The sequence below is a fragment of the Mixophyes fleayi genome, chromosome 9 (genome assembly GCF_038048845.1).
Source record: "Mixophyes fleayi isolate aMixFle1 chromosome 9, aMixFle1.hap1, whole genome shotgun sequence".
NCBI classification, from domain to species: domain Eukaryota; kingdom Metazoa; phylum Chordata; class Amphibia; order Anura; family Limnodynastidae; genus Mixophyes; species Mixophyes fleayi.
This window is the reverse complement of record NC_134410.1, coordinates 90,563,286-90,588,873: the sequence shown is the minus strand read 5'-3', so window position 1 is coordinate 90,588,873 and position 25,588 is coordinate 90,563,286. Positions and strand designations below refer to the sequence as shown.

Below are 25,588 nucleotides of genomic sequence, written 5' to 3'. Positions count from 1 at the left end.
GCCACTAACTTGATCTTGTTTTCCCTATGCTATGCTCAGTTTCTGATATCCTTAACACTCCTTTACCCCCTCTAGGATCACCTTATCGGTTACAAGCTCTCTGCCACTATTTTAACATCTCTGCTGTGAAACTCTACAAAGCTTCCTCATACCCAAAAGAAATCTTAACTCTATTAAAATGTCAATAGCTTTCCATGTCTCTGAAACACCTTCACTCCATAATTTGTACATTCTCCTCTCCCGAAATGGCAGTTCCTCATTTTCACCAAACCCTAACACCAATTAGGGTTTGGCCCCAGTTACTCTTCCCATTCCATGTCGACTTTAACGTCAACCATGGCACACTAAAGTAAGATCATCAAGAACTCTCTCACAAAGCAGAATGTCATTGGTGTCCTGTACTTAATTTTCTCACATATACTCCTACTGAAATGCTCTAGACCCTGCTAAACAGTGTCTATAACATTTCTCATCTCCTCTCAGGCTTCTTACCCCAAACGCCTTATCAATACATTTAAATCTTTTCTCAAGCCTCCCACTCCAAACCCTCCAACTACTATCCGTGCCCAAGATCATCCTTCCTACTTCAAAGACAAGATTGAGAAGATCCAACATGAAATGGTATCCTCATCCTCGACAAACAACCAGCACATTTTCTTGCCTACACCTTCTCTTCATTTGAACCCACAATTGAAGATGAAATATCTACTCTCTTATATTCCTACTCCACTGTTCTCTTGATCTTATACTCTCACAAATCAGTCAATCTCTGTCTCATGTGCTCATCCCTACCTTAACTAAAATCTGCAATCTTTCTCTCTACTGATATCTTACCGCCATTTTTCAAGCATGCAACGATTACTCCTATTAGGAAAAAAATAAATAGGAAATTACAAATTCTAACCTACACTTTTACTCAAACTATTGTTCTATCCATCAGCTCCCATGCCGCTCCAAGCTTCTCGAGAAAATTCAGTAATCTCACCTTATACAGCCTAAGGGATTCTCTTCAGTCAGACTTTGTTACCAACTTTCCACAGATAATGCAATGAATATGGTTATCCATGATTTGGTCACTGCTAAATCTAAAGGCCATTACTCACTTCTAATTCTCCTGGATCTATCACTCACCGGAGTGTGAGTGCCTCCACTCTGGTACGTGGTTCTCCATCTTTACCGCTTACACCTGTGTTGAACCGCGGCCGTCCGCCATCCTGTCGCACTGCGCAGGTCCCTTTAACTACACCTGACCACTAATGTGATTGATGGATCAATCACCTCACCCTACTTAAGGCACCTGCAGCCTTAGGTAGTTGCCTGATCTTGGAGTCTCATTCCCAGTGATTCTCTATAGGTGCTTCCAACTCTACTCGTGTCTGCAGTTTCCAAGCTGCTTCCAGCTCTACTCGTGTCTGCAGTTTCCAAGCTGCTTCCAGCTCTACGCATCGGCGGTTCCCATACCCGCTACAGCATTACTACTCAGCTGATCGTCTGCAGTTTCCAAGCTGTTCCCTGCTCTACTCAACGGCGGTTCCCATACCCGCTACAGCGTGTCTACTCAGCTGATCGAACCTTCAGCTTCCCAGCTGATTCCTGCTCTACTTGGTATGCATAACCACTATTGACTATTATTGTTTACTTGCATACCTATTGACTATACGTGACTACTGCACTAAGGTACAGTTACCTATGATAGACTGTCTATGCTACATTGCCTGTTTACCCGGACAAGCTTCTCACTCAGCTGCGGTATGCTCTCATCATATTGACTTTGTTGCTACTTGCATATCCGCGCTGACCCGCTTCTCCACGCTGCAGAGCCAGCTACTATATTGACAGACTATTCATTGTACTTACCTACTTGTGTTGTACAAAACTCCTTTCTACTCGCGCTGTTTCCACACAGCTACAATTTGCCGTTTCCACACCACTCTCCTGCACCTGGACAAGTCCTCATTCCTCCTCACAGCAGTGGTACAACTTGCTACACACAGACCACTGACTTCCCTGCTACCTACCAGCACCTGGACAAGTCCTCCTATCACAGCAGTTGTACAACTTGCTATACGCAGACCACTATATATATATATATAAAAAGAAATATAAATAATAAAAAATAATAATATTAAATAAAAATCGATTTTTATTTATTATTATTATTTATATTTTTTTTTATATATATTTATATATATATTCTTTATGTATGTATTTTATATACACTCCATATTTAAGCATATATTTACTTTTAGTTTCTATGCATGCGCAGATGGATGAGGAAGAAGAAAAAGAGACAATTAAGCCATTAAATGATATAGAGGTGTTTCTGTGCTTTCTCAGATCCGAAAATAGGTGTTTGGAATTACGACTAATGAGAGATCTCCTCTTTAAAAGGCAGCCCCTGACTTACAGCTTTATTGCTTGAAAAAGTCTGGTCTCCAGACGAAACGCGTCGCTTGTTTCATGCTGCTCTTAACATCGTGGAATTTACAAACTTTCAAGATACATTGTATCTAAGTGGAACTTTTCCTTTTAAAGTTTGTTGTGTATCCGGATTCCGTTTGGAGGAGCGCACCGAAGAATCTGACCGGACCTGCTGATTGCCGGAGAATACCTATTGACTATACATACCGAGAAGGTAAATCCTTTGTGTATATTACTAAAAACGCCACACGCTGATGATAAGTTCTATCAAGTCACTGAAGAGCGTTACTGGACCTGCTGTTTGCTGGAACCATGTTTATACCTAGAAGGTAAATCCTTTATGTATACTATGATCACCGCTATACGCTGACGCTAAGCTCTATCTAGCGATTTCTGGAGCCATACATTGGAATCTCTACTGCTTAGTCGCTTTAGCGATAAGAAGATTCACTTACAAACTCCGTTGATATTAGTTATTTCAGCGACTAAACCCAAACAACTAATGTGGGATTTTTGTGTTGATGATAATTAAGACACAAAGGAACTGATTTCCCTTTTTCTATATGGAATTGTATTATAATATCTCAAGTATATATTAAGGAATCTCTCTCCTTATACACCTATTAATTCACTTCTAATATTGGTGTATTATCTGGATCTGAACGGAAATTTATACCCTCTATATCCATCTTCATACAAGCAAGAGATTTATTTAGATCTCATTAGGAATTGTTGGACACTCCTATAGAGTTATAACCAATTTATTCTATACACTTCGTACAAAGATGTTATTACTTTATCATGTTTATTGATCATTGTGATATGTAGAGAATTAAGTTGTTTTGTTTTAACATACAAGGCCTTCAACAATACTGCACAAACATACATTTCTTTACTTGTCTCAAAATCTCCCCCAACTCGAAACCTCAGTTCTGCATCTTTTTACCTTTGCAATCTGGCTGGACTAATATTTGTTAATTAACCTTGTGTGTCAAACTCCTGGTGCTATATAAACAAATGTTAAGAATAATAATACAATGCCACTATAGAACTGTACGCTTCCAAACTACTGGCAACAGTCTGGGGAAGGCTCTTTCTTGTTTCACCATGACAAATCCCCCATGAAATAAGCAAAGTCCATCAACAAATGTTTCCTGAGCTTATTGTGGAAAAGTGACCGGCGCAGAGCCCTGACCCCATCTAACACCTTTGGGATGAATTACACCGCTGACTGTGAGCTGAGCCTTATTTCCCAACATCAGTGGCCGTCCTCACTAATGCTCTTGTGGCTGAAAGAATGTGAAACTCTGCAGCCATGCATCAAAATCCAGTGGAAAGCCAACTCAGAAGAGTTGTGGCTGTTAAAGCAGCAAGAGAGGGGAGGGAGAACACCATATTAAGGCCCATAGTTTTGGATGTGGTGTTCAGATGTCCGCATACCATACATCAATATACAAACACACTCACTATTAGATACATGCAGTATAGGCTAATCAGCTTCTGACAAAAATGGTCCCTGCTGTTTGTGTGGTGTACAATTTAAACTGTAAGATTCAATGTTAATAATCAAATACTCCCTGTACAGTGTTGCATAATATGATAGTACTATGTAAATAAACCATAATAAATACAAAGGAAGAGACACTCGATTACATGCTTACACATGTTTGCTAATATTTATCTAGAATATGCTATTTGTTCACTTGTCCAGTAGCAGAATATCCATGAAAACTATATTAAATTGTGGACAACTTTTCAAGCCTGAAAATGTCAGCAACAGACACTGCAGTGCCCCAAGAGGATTTGGCAAGAACTAGCAAAACCGTTAACACGAGTGTAACTTGTAAAAGGAAAAGCCTGGCAATCCACGCGACACAGTTAAAATTTACAAACAAAACAGTATACAACATCGTATTCAAACACGTCCATAACAACTCACATAGCGCTGTGTATCCAACCGAAAACGCTCCTCCTGTTCAAAGAAAGCGCGACGGCTCATTGCACATGCGAATCCGGAAAGATTAATCGCCCTTCCAGCAAGCAGCGTTGTGATTGGCTGTGAGTATACCAGCCAATAACAAAACACATGTAATTTGGAACGCAAGCTGTGTTGGATAGGTGAACTGGACGGCGGTATGTTTGTTGTTGGATAGGATTGTAAACAGAAACGGAGGCCGCGTGGAGCCTTCCCTCTTCTACTATGTTAGAAAGGATATAGTGCTCTGGGAAACGTTGTGCTGACTTTCAGTTTTTAAAGAGTCCCTGTCGGTTTTGTGAAAAAATAAATTTTATGTAGTGCCTCGCGTTACTTTGATGTCTCCAAATTCATCATTGCCACCTACCTGCGACAGAAAAGAAGCTTTGGTACTGGTAAATCTACTCATTTCAGGGAAAAAAGTTAAAAGTGGACATTATTGTTTATTATAGTCTGTATATTTTAATATTAACCAAACTGATTTTTTTAAAAAAAATTATTGGTTGGCATTCTGGCTGTCTTTTCACATTCTGCTGAAGTGTTAAATACAATATGGATGTACTAAAAGGCTGATCACAGATAAGGATGATTATCTGCAGTTCACCTCCATAACACTGGGGGGGGGGATTCAATTGACAGCGTTTTTTGATTTTTATTTTTTTTACACTGCGTGCTCTGATTTATTGATACAAAGATGCAAGTTTTTATAGCCTTCTGGATAAATGAATCCTACGTCATAAGCATAATAAGTCTATTAGAAGCACTACTAATTAACTATCATGTATTCTTGAGGTGTTTACTTTCTCCCCCTTCTAAGGACAGAAGAGCCTATTATTCTTATCTCAGGGAAGCTGGAGGTTTATCTCCTGTCCGCCATGTCCAACGTCATGGGCACAGCTCCCACACTACGAGTTGAACATGAAGCTACTTATTGTTCTCATATATTGATACATTCTTCAGGTGTTCTCTATGTCAGCTTAACCTCAAGGCTATGGGCTTACATCTTGTAAAACTGCATATCAGCAGAAAAATGAATAATCTCTTTTAGCAAATAATATTTCTATGCAAGTTACAATAAATGGCTGAACAAAGGCCTTATGAGGCCTTAACAAAAAATCATATTTAACACGGTCAATTGAATTCCCCCTTGGGTATCAGAATTTTGCACACTACAAGAAACCTACAGAGGATGTACTGAATCACAGAAAAGGATGATCGGGATGATTGCCTGCAGTTACATTTTCTGCCATTAGCTGGCACTATTTTCTTTCACCCATTGCTTTCAGTAGAGAAAAAGCAACTCTATTACACTTTAATAAATTGTAAATTGAAAATAATTATAAATCATTTTAATAAAGTATGAATTCCACTTTAATATACATTCCTGTTGATAAAACAATAAAGTAATAAAATGTAATAATCACAAATAAATTTACATGCATTGATTTATTCTATCAAACAGCTCTATTATTTTTGTTTATGTGAAATGAAGGCCTTTTAAGCATTGATATGTACACTGTGGAATGTTTTCTATATAACAAAATAGAAACAAGGGCGCTGATATGAGACCTAAACGTGCAAAAAAGCTGCCCCCACAATACTAGGTTACAAGCCTAGATAGCAGACAAAGAGATAATAAAAATTAGAAAGGGGGCGCTAATGGTCACGTTTAACAGTAAATTTATTAAAATACATAAAATATCACATAAAAAATTCAATATTGTTATAAACATCAATACCACTGAGGATATACAACAGGAGACCAGATGTAACTATATAGACTATATTCCTGTCGTACAGATTGCTCTTGAAAGATCAAAATATAGTATTGTTCACTTTTTCTCACACTAAGCAAAAGCTAGTGTCCAGACATGCAGATCCAAATACAAGGCATATGGTAAACTAGCAAGTCATACAAACAGTAAAATTTGTATATATATTCCTCAGCTAAATACAGGTTAAAACGTAGATTACAGCTGTTCGTGCATATGTGTCCAACCTGTAAATTAGTGACGGGCAGAGTGGCAAATATTTCTTCAGCAGACTCTATTCAGATGTCAAAATAATCATGCCAATTTAACAGTGTTAATATAGGCTCACTATAATGCCTATTGCCAGCAACACAGTCCCGCTTGTAGCTGAGTAATATTTAGGTCCGATGGAATGAACCGTAATAGGTATCTGTGCCCAGCGTGTTGCATATAATGACAGAAATTTCCTCTTAATAACCACAGCCTGTGTGGGGCTCACCAAACCAATATAGGAAAGATCGTCTGTTCTTGCTTGCAGCTCAAACGAGACTTCTTGCAAAGGCTTTCGTAACGCAGTCTGTAGAAAAAACTTTGTGTGCACTATTCAACAAACCCCGGGGTTATCTCTCCAATGGTAGAAAATATAATCAGAATGAATTAGCTTGACGCGTTTCTCGGCTAGCGCCGTTTCATCAGAAGCTGAATAGATCTGAAGTGGTATCCACGACATTTAAATTCACCCCCGGATCTCCAATTAGTAGCTTAATTATGCTCAGTCTTGAGTAATCAGCTTTGTTAAGCTCAGCTACTTCTTGACTCCGGAGCTGACACACCTCTCAGAACCTCACTAAATTTAAGCATAATCTTATAACAAGGTCTCTGTCTATAGATTATCTTCCAAAGAATCACTCTTGGCATCTTAAGCTTATACTGCACATAAAAATACTCATGAAAGTTGGCATATTAAAGCAACAAGTTGCCATTAACATTTCATAGATATATAACACTTCAGATTCAAATACATGCCGACCCATGTTCCTCATATAGATAGAACTTCAACAACCAAGTAAAAAGCATAAACACTAAAAAAACTAATTATTCAGAATATTACTCACCAAACAAAAAAACATTTGAGCATTAATCACCTCATTTCCTGGGAGGTCCCCCATCCAGTTGCTGGCCTCATTCATTCTTGCTTAGCTTCTAAAATGTATTAACCCTCTGTCCCAGTGCCACAGAGCACTGCGACTATCAGGCAATGTTTAACAAAATTATGTCTATAGGATGGTACGAAAGTAAACCTGCATTGACAAATTATAAATTATTTAACTCTATACAGTCATTGAGGCCATTTTGAGACAAGGTTTTCTATATGTTTCCAATGGGAAGATGGCTACATCTTTTTTATTTATGTGGGATGATCACGTTTTAAGCATAGATATGTTGGCCTATGACTCTTTTCTTTATGATTCCAGTGGAAAGATGGCTATATCTTTTTTTATTTATGTGGGATGATCATGATTTAGGCATAGATGTGTACACTGTGGAGTGTTTTCTAAGGGCCTGATTCATTAGGGTACGCATTCTGAGTGCATCCCACGCTCAGAGTTTGACACCCGTATTTAGGCTTTGCATGCACCCAAATTCTCAAGCCACAGATCTCAAGGTCCATGGCCTGTTGAATTTGGGCACAGGGATGCTGTAGTACATTGGCACAGCGGGTACGTATCTGTCAGCACCTGCTGAGTCGGTGGTTCGGGCGGCTCTTTTCTTTGTAAGAAATAGATTTAAAAAAGGGGGCATGGCCTGGCAGCCATCGGGATCTGCCGCAAAAGTTTGGAGCTCCGTGGTGTGCTGCGCTGAACTCGGATTTAGAGCCTGTTCTCGCCGGTATCTAACCCCGCATTAAGACCTGGAGGTTCTCGGGTGCTGCCACCGGTCATTTCGGAGGAAGCCTCCCTCTACCCACGGCTGTGGGTTAGGCCGGGTGCAGCGTGACACAGAGGAGACTGTGGAGGGAAGCTGTGCTCTGCCCGCGGAAGGCCCTGCACCGGGACCTGCGACTCGCAACCGAACTACCTCAGAAGTTCAGCAGGGAGAATGTACGTGCCCGGATAGAAGAAATCAGCCGCCTGCGCCTATACCATTGGTCTGGTGACGGGCGCACGGCTAAGTCGCGGCCTGAGAAGTTGAAAGACCCTTTGATATTTGACCCCTCCTCTGAGGCCACGGTTCCCAACAAAAGTTTGACATCTGGGCTGGTTTGAAAGATTTGACCAAAAAATGTGTGACCTTGCCCATAACTCCAACCAATCCTACTATTAACATGCAAAGGATGGTGGAGGGCCTAGCAGGGATTAAACTGTATTTTTCCTAATTTGCACTAATAAGGTTTGGGTGTAATATACACCCAAAGACGAGTGCTCAATTGCTAAGAGTCATTGATGAAGAGGAAGACAAGCAGGCTTGCCTGAAGAATTTGCAGGCAAATTCTACTGCGTTATATAGGTAACACCCAAAGAGAAGAGCTCCATTGCTAATTGTAATTGCTGAAATAGAAATAATAGGGCTGACAGTCTTGGTCTAAATCTGCAGTTACATTTTATTGTACCATAGCTCACTCAGAAACAGGAGAGGTGGCAGGGTTCAGTGCTAATCTTCCTCAAACAATACTAATTCATCCCACCATCATAGAAGTCTGTGTACTATGATGTAATTGCCGATAATAGCCTTCCAAATGGAATTAGTAGTTCATTTTAGTGCAGAGCTGTCACCATTTTTGGCCAATTCTTTTACAGCAGAGCAAATATCAAAATGTTGTGCGGACTCATCTGCATCACCACTGGGTGTCTTGGGAAAGCTACTTTTTTTCCAACAAGCAGTTGTCAGAGAAACTGAAGTAGAAGACGTCATTACAAGATGTTGATAGCTCTTGGATGAGGGGGAGATATGAGGGGGAGATATGGGTAGCCGACGAGGCAAATTAAGTATTTAATCTACAATTAAAATAGTTAGCACATTTACTTTGTTTTATTTCATCCTTTAAATTTCTGTAGCTCCTTTGCAAAATGTATTATTAAGGCAATCACTTGACTCAAGCTAACCGTGTCTGCACTCTCTTCACAGGTGACTACTTCGCTGGACTAAAGTACATTCCCCTCAAATGCTAGTCTTCTTGCAACTGCTGCATTCTCCTACATGCTGTTACAGAATCCAGAAAATGACCCAAAATTTTTAGGGACACAAACAGCATCTCCTGGATGTCAGTTTTCAAAAAATTCTGTAACACCAAGTTGATTGTGTGAGCAAAAAAGGAAATGTGATGGAATTCCACCCCGCTGTAATGCTTGAACAATATTGGTGTCATTATCAGAAATTACATATCCTCAAGAGAGTCCAAGCAGGATTAGCCATGTTTCAATGACATCCCTTAGTTTTTGTAACAGATTGTCAGCTGTATGCCTCTTAGTGAAGCCGCTGATTCACAGAGTAGCCTACTTCTGAAAAATGTGACGTACTTGGGTACATGCTGCTGCTGTTCCTGCTGGTGAAGGCGAATGACCAACCCAGTGGGCTGTCACACTCATATAATTTTTAGTTTGCCCAGTTCCGCTTGTCCACATATCTGTGGTTAAGTGTACAGTGGGTAGAATTGCATTTTGTATCCCAGTAATTACATTTTTAGGAACCTTCTGGTACAGGCGAGTAATAGCTTTTCTAGTAAAATGGTATAGTGATGTCATTTGGTAACAGGGGCACAAGACCTCCATTAAATGTCTTAAACCAACTGTATTAATAGTGGACATTGGACGCAGATCTAATACTAGCATAGTCCCCATGGCGTCTGTGATCCGCTTTGAGACTGGGTGACAGGTTTCATACTTGCTTCCTCTTGCAAACGATTGTTTAACAGTCAATTGTTGCTTCTGGGTATATTGATGATGAAGGTGTTGGGGGTGTAGATTACAGGTGCTGGGATGTAGATGAGATGATGTAGATGATGCTGGACTGCTTGTTGTTATTTTTTGTAACATAAGTTTCTGATTTTCCCAACAGCTTTCCATGAACTCGCTTCAAATGCCGTAACATGGATGAGGATCCTAGATGGTTAAGGTCCCTACCTCTACTGAGTGTGGCTTTAAAAATGCTACAAATGGCTAGACAACTGTTGTCAGGATTTGTGTAAAAATAATTCCACACTTAAGAGATGGATTTTTGGTCTTATGGCCAGGCATGACAATGGCCTTTTTCTTATCACTGGCAAGAACTGCAGCAATTTTTCTTTGAAAGTGTATGAAAATCATATTGTGACCTATGAGGTGGTCAAAATTGAATGGAAATTACTGGAAATTAGTGTTAGTGAGGTTAATAATAATGTAGGTACAAAATAATACCTAAATTAAGTTATTTTAGCCCAAAAAAAATATTTTATTTTAACAAATTGCAAAACAAAACCAAACAAAACCAAAACCAAAATACGCAAGGGCGGTTTTGGCAAAACCAAAACACGGAGGTAATCCAGATCCAAAACCCAAATCAAAACCAAAACACGGGGATCAGTGACCATCTCTAGTTGTAATATAGGCAAATGCATAATATTTGTCTGAGTTGCTGAAGTTATATATACAATAACAAATTTTGTGCTAGGGCTTTTTGGCTAACTAAAAAAAAGGAGCATGCAATTTTTTCTAAAAAGAATTATACACAGGTAAGGAAATAAAAAATTTCAACAATGAGCTTTCCTACAAAACTAAAATCCTTTCTAGCTTATATATATTTTTAAATTATTGTGAACAATAACCTGACATGTGCTAGGGTGGCAAATAACAATATATGAATTAGTGGGTCAAAGAAAAAAAATACTGTTTTTTAATCTCTGTCATTCTGCGATGAATTGGAGCCAAGACATTGACCTACATTGTTATGTCATGCCCTTATCCTGGCTTTGGTTGGGGCGGAGAGCTGCCGGGTGGTGGAGTGCAGCTTCTCAACCACCAGCTGGACTAGAATCTCCACCTCCTGTTGGGAGAAATTAGTCTGCTTCTGTTTTGAGGCAGTTGTGGAGGAGCCAAAGGCCTGACTGGGCTATGTCTGCTCCTCATCCGACATTTTTTGATTGTTCTGAAGAGAAGATAAAAGATAGTCATTAGGAAGAATACTTAAATGCCCTGTATAGGACATAGACAATTGTCTGTCACTTGCAGTTCCACATTGGGCTCATCGGACACTCCCCTCCGCTGTTACCTGCATGTTGAACTTTGCCTATGAGTTGTCTGCTGCATTTGAAGCTAGTTCTATGGCTCAACTTTCTGCTTCTACTCGGCTGATCCAACAGTACTATTTCTTCGTTGATAAGTTTATTACTGGAAGATATTTGTCATCTGTGGTTCTACACTCGGCTTGGATACTCTTTGTTCCTTTGCTACTTCTAGGTAACGAACTGTCTGATGTGTCTTCTGTTCAATTTCATCATTTGAGACTGTTACTTGTAGAACCTATTAGTTCAACGATTATTGCTTTTCTATCCTGAGAATTATCGTGATACCTGTAACCCACCTGCTATGTAGAATCATCTTTGTCTTCAGATCAGCAGCTCTACATTATCATTCTGTCGGGACTATTGCTGACCAGTGATTCACATTTATCTGCCGTGTGTTACGTTATTGGATCCACGCATTCTCCGTTTATCATCTTTATGTTTGAACTATTGTTTTACTCATCCCATACAGTTGACAAGAGTTATCAACTATGAAGTAGCATAATGTGATCTGCATCCTGCCTACGTCCAAATTGCCATTTGTTCAATATCTTCCGTTTTATATATATATATATATATATATATATATATATATATATATATATATTCTTCCATTTCCATTGTACCATCAGTCAATACATTATTCTGCAGCATTACTACTATTTCCAGTGTTTTATTACTACTATTACTTAAGCCTGTGAGCCTTGAACTTTTGATCTTGTGATATTAACATCCTCTGCTTCATTGTGTGTTGCCTCCACTACCCTCTGTCAGTCCTTGCCTGGGAGACCGTGACCTGCGTAATAGAAGCAGCGGAGTCCATATCCCCTTGCGGGGATCCCTGGTGAATACCTCCTATCCGTTAGACTCCGCACTCCTGGGCAAGTCCTATATAGACAGAGGCAAGGGATCTACAAAACCATTCAGAGTCGTGACATGATACTGTTCATCGGCGCATACAGTTACAAATTAACAGTTGACAAACATCAGTGCAGGTCTGGGGCATGCTGGGCTGGGGGGCCAGGGGGCACCTGCCCCCCCCAGGCCGGTCTCATAGTGGGATACCTTGGGCTGGGTCACTGAGCCACCTGTGTTTTTTTATTCCTTTAAAATAGGCTGCATCGAGTCTTGCCTCCCAAGTTAAAATTTGCCAGCCCTCCCCTGGTGCAGCTCCAGGGTCGCTGGAGCAATCTTCACGGCTGAGATTCAAAGATGTGAGTTCTCTAGTTCCTTCTACATATATCATTTGTAAAATGTCTGCAGCACCTGTCAATTATCCTGTCATCAACTGTATCCTGTAATAACAATCTTTCTGATTGACTATGTGATTGATATTACCTGCCTAGGTCAAGTCCACTCAATTGTCTATATGTTGTAATGGATATTTCACAATGTAACCTAACATTATCTGGCTGTCTCTATGTAAGTGGGAAACAGAGATAACATTTTGAAAACAGCTAATATGCCATATTTATTCCAACAGATCATCTGACCCTGCTCCGCTGCAGAAACTTCTAGTTGCGACAAGGTGGTGCCAGGGAGGAGGGCCGGGAGGAGGCCATAGAGGAGGGCATGAAGCAGGTCAAGAAGGGCCAGGAGCAGGCCGAGGAGGAGAACCAGGAGGAGGAGGCTGTTGAAGAATGTAAGTATCTTGAAGTAATAATAATAATAACAAACTGTCTAAATTTAAATTTTATAATTGTGAAGCAGTGTCAAAATAATTGTAAGGTAATTCCCTCCTTTTCCTATCTCATTGGGCATTCACCTGTTGTGGTGGCAGCTACAAGTAGCTCCAATTTCAAGTAGCGTTACTCCTCTTGTCAATGTCAACCATGGATCATGCTTAAAACCAGGAACATTACAGTACTAGCAGTAGTAGTACGTTTTCGACCTCTATTAGTGAAAAAACTTCAACTGAAAACAAAGTGTAAGAAAGAGTCCTCAAATCTAAACATGGTTTGTCAATCTCAAAGAAAACATCAGCTCTTGATGTAAGGAGGAGGATTAAGAGAGAATTTTATGATGAATGTAGTGATTTGTCCAAAAAAGGAATGTAGCTAACATTCTATACAGCACCTGCAGTGGCAAGACAAGGATCAGACCATGCCCACTTTTTCCTAGTAGGGGTCCTGCTACTGCTAGTAATGGTATTCTTACTAGAATGCCTATTGCACTTCTTTAAAATTTGCAAATGCACCACCTCTTACTACAGTTGAGTAGAAGTGCAGTTCAAAAGAGTAACAAAAATATAAACAAAATACATCAGGAGTAGGCAGTTTGTAGCTCTCCAGCTATAATAAATGGTGTCCAATAAATAGAGCAGTAGTAGGCATTCTGTTGTTCTCCAGCTACTATGTTCCTTCAAGACTCTCTTGACCTGAGTCATTAAGGAGAGCAATGCCAAAAAAGGAGTAACTTTGCACCTTGGCAAAGCCATGTTGCATTGGAGAGGGCGGTAAACCTAAAATGCAGGGACAGATTTATTTTAGGAATAGGGCATGTCCTAGATAAACTTAAACTATCATTGCACAAATAAAGTTATCAAGTATTTGTGTGCTACATGAAAATGAGCCAGTATTTTCCTTCTATGCAAAATAATAAACTAATTTGCAACCTTTGCATTGTAATATCGTTTGTCCAGGATTAAATTTTCTCCCCTTCTTTGCTTTGCTCACCTTAATCACTTAGGCCCTCCATGTTCTAGCAATTTCAAGACTGTCTTATATTTCCACAACAGCTGGAGACCTACAAACGGCTAAGCCTTGAGCACCTACATAAAACTCTTGACACCTAAATGGCTTATTTACTACATTAGCCCACCTCCCAAAATGCCAGGGAGGGATTTTTTTTTTTTTAATGCTACCCATGACAAATGACCTAAAACATTATGTCACATAAAATATTCTTGCATCGATATAAGCTTCAACTCTGTAATTTATATTGTCAAACTCAAGGAATCAATACCAGCTTTGCTCTAAAGACACCTTCTCCGGAATGACTATTTAATTTTATGTGGGTACACCAATTTACCTTATTTAAATTTTGCCCATAGCACAGAGCGCACTCTTTGTATTATTATTATTATTATTATTATTATCCTTTATTTGTTAGGTGCCACAAGGTTTCCGCAGCGCCGTACACAGTACAAACAGTAGACTAAACAGGGTAAAACAGTACAAACCAATAAACAAAAATACCAATGCTTCAGAAACTCCAGGCTGGCCGATGTAGTAAACAAGGAGCAGAAGAACGGTAAGGAGACAGGAGGGAAGAGGGCCCTGCTCATGTGAGCTTACATCCTAAGGGAGGGAAAACAGACTGGCACAGGGGGAGCCAGATAAGGCACGGGGGAGCCAGATAAAGCAAGGGGATAGCGAGTGGAGTATAGAGAAAGAGGTTATGTGGATGATTGGTAGGCTTTGAGGAAAAGGTGTGTTTTCAGCGCACGTTTAAAGGAGCACAGAGTAGGAGAGAGGCGGATGGAACGAGGGAGGTCATTCCAGTGAAGGGGGGCAGCACGGGAAAAGTCTTGGATTCTGGAGTGGGAAGAGTGGAGGAGAGGTGTCGGTCATTGGCTGAGCACAGAGAGCGGGCGGGAGTGTGAATGGAAAGAAGGTTAGAGATGTATGCGGCAATAGAGTTGGAGAGAGCCTTGTAAGTTTTGGTGTGGAGTTTGAAAAGGATTTTGTAGGGGAAGGGAAGCCAGTGTAAGGCAAGGCAGAGAGGGGAGGCAGAGGAGGAGCGGCGTGAGAGGAAGATGAGTCTTGCGGCCGCATTGAGTACAGAATGGAGGGGAGAGAGATGGGAGTGGGGGAGGCCGGTGAGGAGGAGGTTGCAGTAGTCCAGGCGGGAGATAATGAGTGCATGGATGATAGTCTTGGTAGCATCCTGAGAGAGAACGGGACGGATGCGGGCGATGTTACGTAGTTGGAAGCAACAAGCTTGGGCAAGGGAGTGAATATGGGGGGCAAAAGAGAGAGAGGAGTCAAGGGTGACACCCAGGCAGCGGAGTTGGGTGACAGAGGAGATGGTGGTGTTGTTGACGACAATAGAGAGGTCATAGTGAGATGGGAGTCTGGACGGAGGAAAGACAATGAGTTCCGTCTTAGAGATATTGGTTTTGAGAGAGCGCGCAGACATCCAGGAGGAGATGGCGGAGAGGCAGTCAGATACACGAGAGAGGAGGGTGGAAGAAAGAACAGGGAAGGAGATGTACAGTTGAATGTCGTCAGCATAAAGGTGATACTGAAGACCGAAGGAGAAGATGAGAGCACCAAGGGAGGAAGTATAGAGCGAAAAGAGTAGAGGGCCGAGGACAGAGCCCTGCAGGACTCCTACAGGGAGAGGGTAGGGGGAGGAGGAGGCGCCGGACATGGACATAGAGAAGGAGCGGTTAGCGAGGTATGAGGTGAACCAGTCGTGGACAGATCTGGAGAGGCCGAAAGAGAGAAGAGTTTGTATACCTAGACATATCAATGCTCAGAGTATGATGAGTGTTTTTAGATTTTTAGATGTGTTTTATGTTTCTTACAGAGGACTAGGAAATTTTCAACAGTAAATACTGAATTTGTTATTTTTTTTTTTTAAGTACATTTTAAATCTTGAAATTCAGCAATGTAGTTAGAATGATAAAAGTTATTCATAATTTAATTATTTAGAAATCCTTGCTTTAGAAAAGATTGTGTTTGTGGTGCAACAGTAAAAATTTCAAGATCAGAATTTATTTTATTTTTTTAGAGTGGCTTTTTTTCTGAACATTTTGCTTGTGAACATAGTAAAAAGATATATCGCAGAACTTTGAAATTGGACCCATTCCCCTGGGGTGTGGAAATTCCCTACCTGTACCAGCAAAATGCCCCATCACATTAACTAAGTTTTGCGGTCACTAATGTTCCATTACAAGTGCAAACTGTGATATCAGATTTTATAACTAGTGCAGGTTACCTATCAGTGGATCATCAGTTGATGACTGGTTGATAACAATGCATTATGGTTTAACCCCAGACTTAGAGAAAATCACCATCTATTTGTATCACCACTGATGAAATGTGACTTTCTTGGTATCAGCAAATGGGCAACAGAAATATTAAGTTGGTAGAGTAAAAAGCAGCATTACAAAAAATACACAGTTGGGTCTTTCACAATGTTCTTTATTTTGTGTGTCTGTACCCAGATGCCATATTTTAGTTTTAATTTAAGGCATGGTATAATTACTTGTATATTGTGTCCCTCATATCTTCTGTGGTTAAAACTTATCTGTGTACTCATTGACTGGATTCAATTGTCACACTGCCACATGCTCATAGTGGGAATGAATACATCTTCTTGTCATGATGCAAGTATCAAGTAGTATCACTGTTTTTGGCAGAATCCTAAAAGTTTTTTCAAAATAGTATTCATCTAGTTTATGCTACAGCGCTCTGGTTCTCAAGTTTAATTCATCATATGTCATATGCCCCATCTCAGTTTTCCAGAAACTTTCCTGAGGTATTTGATGCAAACAAGATATTCCTATTTTGCCAACAACAAACATAAGTGTTGTCATACCTTGCAATGATGCCAACATTTTTACTTAACTTTGAAAGAAGTAATATTTTTGTATGTGAGCAGGGTGTGAGTGGTTAGGGCAAATGTTGAATTGTGAATCATATCTGAGGGACCCTTAAAAACCACTTTAAAGTACACAATCACTCTAAGACACCTTTATTTTCCTAGGGTCTCGAGGTAGGGCGCCATTTTCACTGTGTGTTGCCTTTTTGTCATGTGACTCCTGTTCAGGCTGACGTGAAATAAGCAATCGACAAGTGAGAAGAATACCAAAAACAAGCGCATGAGCATATCGTTTCAAGGGATCGCCAACAAGCTGGTGGAAGAATAGGACAATAAGTACTAGAAGGAGAAGAATAAAGTTGGCCACATCTCTAGGACGTCCAGGGACCAAAGTAAGGACAATTCCACAAGCCAGCTCTAGGGATCCAATAGTCTTCCGCAAAAACACAGAAGAAATGCCAAGCTTCTTGAGTCCTGGGAGAGCCTTCAGATAACTTTTATAAGCACGTTTCTAGAGAAAACAGATAGGAAATTCTGAACTGCAATCAGCATAGAAAACCACTACATATGAACATTTGAAAATGTGTTGTCTCTAAATGAAAATGTATTCATCAGAATCTCAGTAATATAAAGTATCTTCAAACAAAGCTAAACAGATTGTTTAATACAGTAAATACTGGTGTCAAGCTACTGTATTATTACATGAGCCCAATATTTTAATTTACCAAAAATACCTATAGTTATTATTCAAAGTTGCAAACGTAATTGGTAAGGGCTCATACACATGGACGTTGAAAAACATTGTTAGTTAAAACATGATCAAACCTTATACTTATACTTACTTTACCAAAATGTTTAAAGCACATTCATGAATGCACCCCAAAGCTAAAAGCTAAACATAGTGTACTATGTACTTACGAACATTTCCATAGAACTCCACTGTATTTTTGATTTGTGAAATTTTCTTAAATTGCTGAAAAGCAAATTAAAGTGAAGGCTTGTTACAAAGTATGTGTACAGGTCCATTAATTTACATTATTTTTTGGACCTTATTGGCCTAATTTATTGTTAAATGTAAAATCGAGACTTATACACAAAAATACATCCATACACTTTCATGCAGCTGTAACCACTTAAGAACAATGGAGTGTTTGTAATTAAAATAGCTTGTTCCGCTGGAACCCGCCCCTTGTCGCGGGGAGGGGGGGGGCGCGACCCTCTAGCCACTCCCCCAAGCCTGCCAATCACAGAGAAATGGATCAAGCCACAGCTGGCTACAGTTTTGTGAGAGCTAAAGTAGCCATGTTGTGGGGAAAAGATGAATAGGGGAAGGAGAGTGTGGCTAATGTAGAGTGAGGATGGCGAAACAGGAAAAGAAATAGCAGGAGCAGAGTATAGACTACAAATGAGAGGGAAAATTGACTGAAAACAAAAGGGGGAAGAAATTAGAAATTAAGATAGAAGGGGCATATTCAATTGTGTGCAAACATCATGGATAGGCTGTGGCTGCGCATTCCATCAGTTAATACAGTACCGCAACAATGTAGATTTCCCTTCACAAGCCTATGGGGGCGAAGGAAAATTGGCAATGTTGCAGTAACGTGCAGGGCCACCATCAGGGGGGTACAGGGGGTACCCGTGTACCGGGTGCGGGCTCACCAGGGGGCCCGCTATCTTCAGCCTGGCTGTCACTGTGACAGCCAGACTGAAGACAGCAGCGAAGACCCTTCAGCAGTGGAACGCATCCACCAACAGGAAGTTCCAAATGCCGAACTTCCGATTGGTGGAACGCATATGATCCCTGGTCTTGTGACTTGGAAACAGTGGTACTGCCTAGCAAGCAGCAGCTGTTTTTCTCAGCTCTCATTCTAGGGTACCTTTATGAATTTGCCTGGAGCATGCTCGTACAGCCTATTGCCCACTTCTTGTCTGTAATAAGTCCCCTGCATTCTGGTGGTATATAAAGCTGGCAGTCCTTTGCACTAACTGCCAGACTAACTAACACTAACTTCTCAACATAGCCGTCATCCAGCAATTCCATGTATCTTGATTCTAGTTCATGACCTTGGTAACCCTAACTACCCTCTTGGCTCTTTGACTGTAGATTTGGCTACAGACTGGTCTGACCTTCACTCTAAATAAGGATATTCCTAAGAAACTTGCTCACTGACTTCTTCACCGCTCTTCAGCACTGGAATCCTAACCTCAGTCCTTTAGTGCCAAGCTTCCTTTGAATACACAAAATTTTCTGATATAATGTTATTGACTGACTGTCTATATGAATAATTATCACTGACAACTGATAATTTACTGACCAATAACTCTTTGGGGCATATTCAATTGTACGCGGAGTGCTCTTGCACCCGTTCCAGAGGCAGTACACGTTACCAGGGCCACCATCAGAAATCGTGGGGCCCAGTACAATGAAGCAGGCAGGGCAGATATCTGGCCAATCAGTCGCATATCGTCTGATTGGCTCGATAATCAGTGTAGTGTGTACCCAGCTTTAGTCGGTAAGAATCCAGTTGTAAATAAACTTAGCCTTATTGTCAGTGAAATACCTCACTATCAGACAGTTAGACTACTCATCATAGGCAGAATATTTGTAAAAAGGGAAAAGGAGAGCTAGACAGGAGATAGACAAAGGTAGCAAGAATAAGGTATAATCACCAGTGTGAGTCAGGAATAGATAGAACAGGCCAAGGGAAAGGGTAGTGTGTACACCCAGAGCCGTAACTTATAATACTAGCGCCTGGGTCGAGAAAGACAAATGCCGCCCCCCAGCCCTCAATATTATTGCAAATTAACCTAAAATATTCCTAAACTGCACCCCCCCTCTGACTTCAAGAGATACCTACGGGTATGCCCCTACTATGGCCTCCTCCTGTCACGAGCCGCGGCGGCTGTGAGTACCGCCGCGGCCCGGCTGTCACCTTGATGACCGGGACGTCACTTCCGCCCAACTCACGACCGTCGCCAAGGCAACGGCGTCCCGGCAGTATAGAAAGCCGGGTGCGCACGCGCATTCATTAGATCAGGTATTAGATTCAGCCTGGGACTGAATTAACAGGCATTAGCCTGCAACTGTACACTCCAGGGGCAAGCCCTGATTGGTCTGTCTGTATAGCAGGCAATTAGCCTGCAAGTGTGCATACCCCACGGGCAAGCCCTGATTGGTCTATCTCTGTATTTAAGGCAGTGAGGTCTGCAGCCTCACTGCCGGTTATAGCTTTCCTGTCCAGTCTTGCTGACCCTCTCTTTGTTCCTGTCCTGTGGATACTTTGTTTGGATCTCCCGTGTTTTGACCCCCTGCTTGGATTTGGACCCTGCCTGCTTTCTTGTGACCTTGACCCTTCTGGCTTGTACTTTGGACCCCGCTACCTTGCCCGTGACCCCGACTTCTGGCGTGTTTACCGACTATTAGGACTGAGAGGAGAAAAATTCTATCGCACTAGTTATCATCTGAAAAAATAACCCCAATAAATGTATAGTCTTATTTGTATATTTTACTTCGGGGGTGCCACCTTAACTTGATTACTTAGTATTATAGAAAAAGAGAAAGAAAGTTGTATTTTAGGTGCACTAATATTTTCAGATGATTAAATTTAATTTTAAGATATAACTTTTATTCAGTGTTAATTAAAATTTAGCGAAATATAGGTTAAAAGGAATAAAAATACTCGCTGTCTGTTTGATTAATCTCTATTAGTATTAGGGCTTATGCTAATTAAGGTAGTAATCTTAGCAATGTTTATTATAGCAAAAGTGCTTATTTATTTATAGCCACTCTTTACTAACGTTTACCTGGTGTAAGATTAGACTATAGTGTAGCTAGTCAGTGACATATTGTATGCTAAGCAGTAGTAGTAATAGTGGTAGCGTGACGGTATGGGTTTTAATCTATATATTGATTTTTATATCCGTATTGCTAAGTGTTTACCGACTATCCTGCTTGCCTGTGACCCTTGACCTTGGCTACATTTGACTAACCGCTGCTTTCTACCAGTCTCCTGGCCCGTCGCTGTGGTCCTGCATTACCAACCCACACTACACTTGGAGCTAAGTCCTGGGGGCATCCGAGTACCGGTGAGTGCATCAAGCTCTAAGGGAAAGGTGGCTGCTATAGGCGAAGATCTCCCTCATCTAGTTCTGTGGGTTGGTGATCAGGGCCGTCAGCCTAACACCTCCGCCGCTATTGAAGCTCCTGGTCTCACTTTTCCATGCTGGGGGCATATCAGCTTGGTACCAGTGTCTCCCGATAGCACCAGAGCACAGTAAGCTCCAAGCCCAAGTACAATGGGAATCTGTCCTGGTGACCCCCTGACAGAGGAAGATTGGGGACATATTTTTAAGAATATATACACAATGTCAAACTGTGTTAACCACTTGGAGATGCTTATTAAAATATCCTCAGGTTGTATTACACCCCAGTTAAATTGCATAAAATTTGGCCCACGGTATCCCATTTCTGTTGGAGGGAGTGTGGGGAAGTCGGTTCTTTCTTTCATGTTTTCTGGACCTGTCCCAAAATTAAACCTTTATGGGATGGCATGTTGGGTTTATTCCAACAAGTAACTTATAAGTTATCGCTCCACAGCCAACTCTGGCTCTTCTCCAATTATACCCGCCTGACTTGCCAGCTCGCCATGGGTATGTCACGGGTCATATCTTAATCAGCGCTAGGACGGCTATCGCTCAGCACTGGAAAGACCTGGCTCCCTCACCTCTCCCCAAAATTATAGCAAAGACCCAGCATAGTTGTATGATGGAAACTATTGGCTTCAAGTATTCTGCTACAGCATCTTTCCCTTTGATGAAGTGGTTCACCTGGTCTGACTATTATGCTACTCATCTGGCTATGACCTCGTCCCCTAAGTCCAATTAGGACTTCTGTTTCCTCATTCTGACCTACCAAATTCAGGCTCCTCCATTTACTCCAATGCCTACCTTTCCGGGGTAACTCCCAGCGACGTCCCCCTCCTCTCCCCCCTGCTTTGCTCTCCCCTGTAGGCTACCCTTGTCTTTGTCTTTTTGGTTTGCTGTATATTTAAGTTTGATACCTGATGCGTTTACCTGTCATTTTTATTTATAGATTTTTTTCTGGAATTTCTTTTAAAAATTCTTTGGAGTTAAAAAAATAAGGCAATTATGAGCAAAAAAATAAAAAAGGATTAATACCCATCTAAAATGCCCTATCTTGTCTATAATGAACGCAAAAGTGTTTTTTCTTTATTTGATCTTTTAGAAAAAAAAGACAAATATAGTATTGTATCCCTTAACATCAAAATATGGACATCTTTGTTCTAAATCTCCATATTTATGATGTGATTGAGTGTCCTCGTGACAGGGCAATCATTTTCTAAACAGTATTACTGCATTGATAGTACATACCACTCATTGAGTTGACACTTCATTAATGAGATGTACATATCTTTTTCTCCTATCAGAGGATTTTTGGCAAATCAGGCCACCATTTGAATCCAGCTGCCATCCCAAACCTCTGCATGAGAATCACATTCTAGTATTTACATCATCACCAGGCCTAAATTGTCATCAAATTGCCACCCAGTTGTTTTTGTAACCCCACCCGCTTGCCAGTCATCCCTTTCCCCAACCCAACTTGTCCAGACTGGGCTTTACTGATGTGTTTTTCCCCAGAATATTCTAAATCCACAGGCGGCAACAGAGAAAGCTGCAGTGAAGCACAGAGATACACTAACACAGCAAAAAGTGGTCAAACAGTGAAGTGCGCAAGACAAGTATTGGAAAATGTGGCTGTAGATAATGGAGAAGATGGTTCCAGCAGCAGGAATAGTTCAGATTTGGTTCTTCAGACTGTATGCCAACTTTAGCTCATAGATTGGTTAAAAATAAATATGCTTTAAAATTCAAACATTGTGTCATGGCATGCTCCTTCTCCTTAAGAGCACTGGTTTGGGGTTCCCATAAGTGAAGATAAAATCAAAAGTCAGAGCACAAAAATTATATATACTTGGGGATCTGGTGGTCAATCAAAATTGGGCCTCTATGTCGGAACTTCACCACAGGTTTGAACCGTTTCGTCCGCTTTTTTTTGAGTACTTCCAGGTCCGACACTTTGCCATGTCTATGCCCCCCCAGGAGGTCCTCCGGGCTCCTACCTCCTTTGAATATGTGTGTCTACATTCCCCTCTCACTAAAGGGATGATCTCCCGGATCTATAATTGGCTCATAGACTACACTTTTGATACCCCAGGCAGACACGAGCGGGAATGGGAAAATGACCTGGGACCCCCTCCAGATGACTCATGCTGGGAGGAGATCAGGGAGGGGATTGCCAAGAGCTCGATCTGTACACAAATTAAGGAAACAGCCTACAAAGTGTATTATAGATGGTACTATACTCCTGATAGGCTGTCTCGAATGTTTCCTACGGCCACTCCGAGCTGCTGGCGGGAATGTGGCCAGAGAGGTACGATGCTACATATATGGTGGACCTGCCCTCGCATAGTTCCTTTCTGGAACATGGTCCTTACTCTCATAAACTCTGTGTCAGAACTACAGATAAATAAGGACCCCTGGTCATTCCTTCTCTCTCGCCCTATACCTGATGAGAGCGGACCTTCTAATAAGCTTATCTCTCATATCTTGGCAGCGGCTAAATCTCTAATTGCAAGACACTGGAAAGACCCTAGGGCTCCCTCTATGCAGGAGTTAAGGTCCCAAATAAGGCATGTCGCATGCATGGAGAGTATAACGTGCTACCTTCATAATAAATCAGACAATTTCGATAGAGTATGGGCCCCGTGGTATTTTGCTAGAAAGCCGTAGCTGCTTATCCAATACGGCTTCCACTTCTGCAGCTGGAATATAGCTCTTGGGCCGCCTCCGGATCTCCCGGGCAGGGGATGGTGCGCAGCTGGTGAGTACTAATTGTATGCCAGTTTCCTTTTTGGTAGTCTATATAAGTGTGTGGCTTAGCTTTTACTAGCAATGTCCCAAGTTTGCTTGCTTAGTTATTTGTTAGCTATATTGTTACTAAAACTTGTGCCTTCCTACCCCCCAACCTTTCTTTTTCTTTCCCCCTCCCCACAGATATAAAAATATAAAACATAGAGGAGACATTTTGAATATTAATGTTTTTATGTCAATAGTGTTGATTGTATCTTTTCCTGTTGTTGTTTCCTAAATAAAGAGTTAAAAAAAAAAAAATTATATATACTTGGGTACTGAAATTTATTCTAGCGATAATGACTGCAGCAGAGCAATTTTGCCCTAACCAAAAAAGTAGCATTCAAAGAGAGACAGTTCCTGCTTGATCTTCTCAACTTTCAAATGAGGAGAATTTTCTGTATAAAGCACATCAGGTATCAAGACACTGCAACACTTTATAAAATTGTTCAGTAAACTTAACGAGAACATATAGGTATGCAAGCATTCCTAGAACACATTGTGTCATGCCCATTTGGTTAGAGTTAGTTACCTCCAACCGCAGTTGATTGGAAAGAGGAGTGCTCAACCAGAAATTTGCTAGTAATTTTATTTTTCCCTATCTTTGTCGCTATCGAGTTATGGAAGCTGTCATGGTAACAATAAGAAAAGAAACTCAGCTATCTGTCTTCGGGGGCTGAATTTCGATTGGCTGGTAGCAGGTGCATCCAGAGAGTGAGGATGGGTCCAGAGAGGAGTTGGGATAAAGAGATCCAGAAGTGTAGTTGCTGAAAAAGCCAAATAGGAAGATGGATCCAGAATGGTGCTGAGATGAAGAGGTCCAGAAATGTAGTTTCTGTTGAATACCAGAAAATACAGATGGGGAGACAACAATTAGCATTAAGCTTCATCATTATAGAGGTACCATTCAGGTCAGGTTGGCACACTACATAGTATGGAGAAAGTGAGGTTCCAAGGAGTTAAGCCATTGTGAGTTCAATAGTCCAGAGCCAAGTTGATACACGGTATAGCAAAAGTCAGTAAGCAGAGCTTCAAGGGGTTAAATGGTAGCAAGTCCAATAGTCCAGAACGAGGTTAGTACACAGTGTAGCAAAAAGTCTGTAAGCAGGTTTTCAAGGGATTAAATGGTAGTAAGTCCAATTGTCCAGAGCCAAGTCGATACACAGCGCAGCAGAAGTCAGTAAACTGGGTTCTAGGGGGTTAAACAGTAGCAAGTCCAGAAAGTTCAAAAGCAAAGTCAATGCACAGAAGAGTATAAGAAATACAGAGGCTGGATAGTAACACAATAACCTAGCAATGTTTGCATGAAAGTGGGTCCCTTTTATAGTACCTGTAGATGCATCTTGATGACATCAAGAGGCAAACTTCAGAAATTAATTGGAAGTTCTGCTCATGAGCAAAACTGCTGGCAAGTGTTGCATGGCAATGCAGGAAGCCGGATGCGACTTCCATCGGAGAGGCTGAGCAAGACAGGTGAAGGCAGAAGAGTGGTAGCAGCAGGCAACCTGTGAGAAGAGGCTTGCCTTGACAGGTAAGGTGCGGCATGTGCGGAGTGGGGACGGACATGCTACAGCTGTAGCTGGCGGTGACAGAAGCATAAGCTACTACTGTAAGAAAGAAGATTTCCATTGGATTTATAGAGGAAAACGACGAATGTGGTGTGTTTGTATTTAATTAAATATTATAATGAAAATGCAACTTTTA

At 41.1% G+C, this 25,588-nt stretch overlaps 2 protein-coding genes across 2 annotated transcripts in view; both read right to left on the bottom strand.

Moving 5' to 3' along the window:
- The window catches only part of CENPI (centromere protein I), a 156,593-nt gene extending 152,142 nt beyond the window's left edge, over positions 1 to 4,451 (bottom strand). The window contains exon 1 of the mRNA XM_075184668.1: positions 4,361 to 4,451. The gene's annotated coding sequence lies outside the window, so the exon portion shown is untranslated. The remainder of the gene's footprint in view (positions 1 to 4,360) is intronic.
- Positions 4,452 to 16,537: 12,086 nt separating this feature from the next.
- The window catches only part of TMEM35A (transmembrane protein 35A), a 32,075-nt gene continuing 23,024 nt past the window's right edge, over positions 16,538 to 25,588 (bottom strand). Inside the window, exon 2 of the mRNA XM_075186054.1 lies at positions 16,538 to 17,465. Within this exon, the coding sequence (XP_075042155.1) occupies positions 17,097 to 17,465 (369 nt within the window). The 3' untranslated portion in view covers positions 16,538 to 17,096. The remainder of the gene's footprint in view (positions 17,466 to 25,588) is intronic.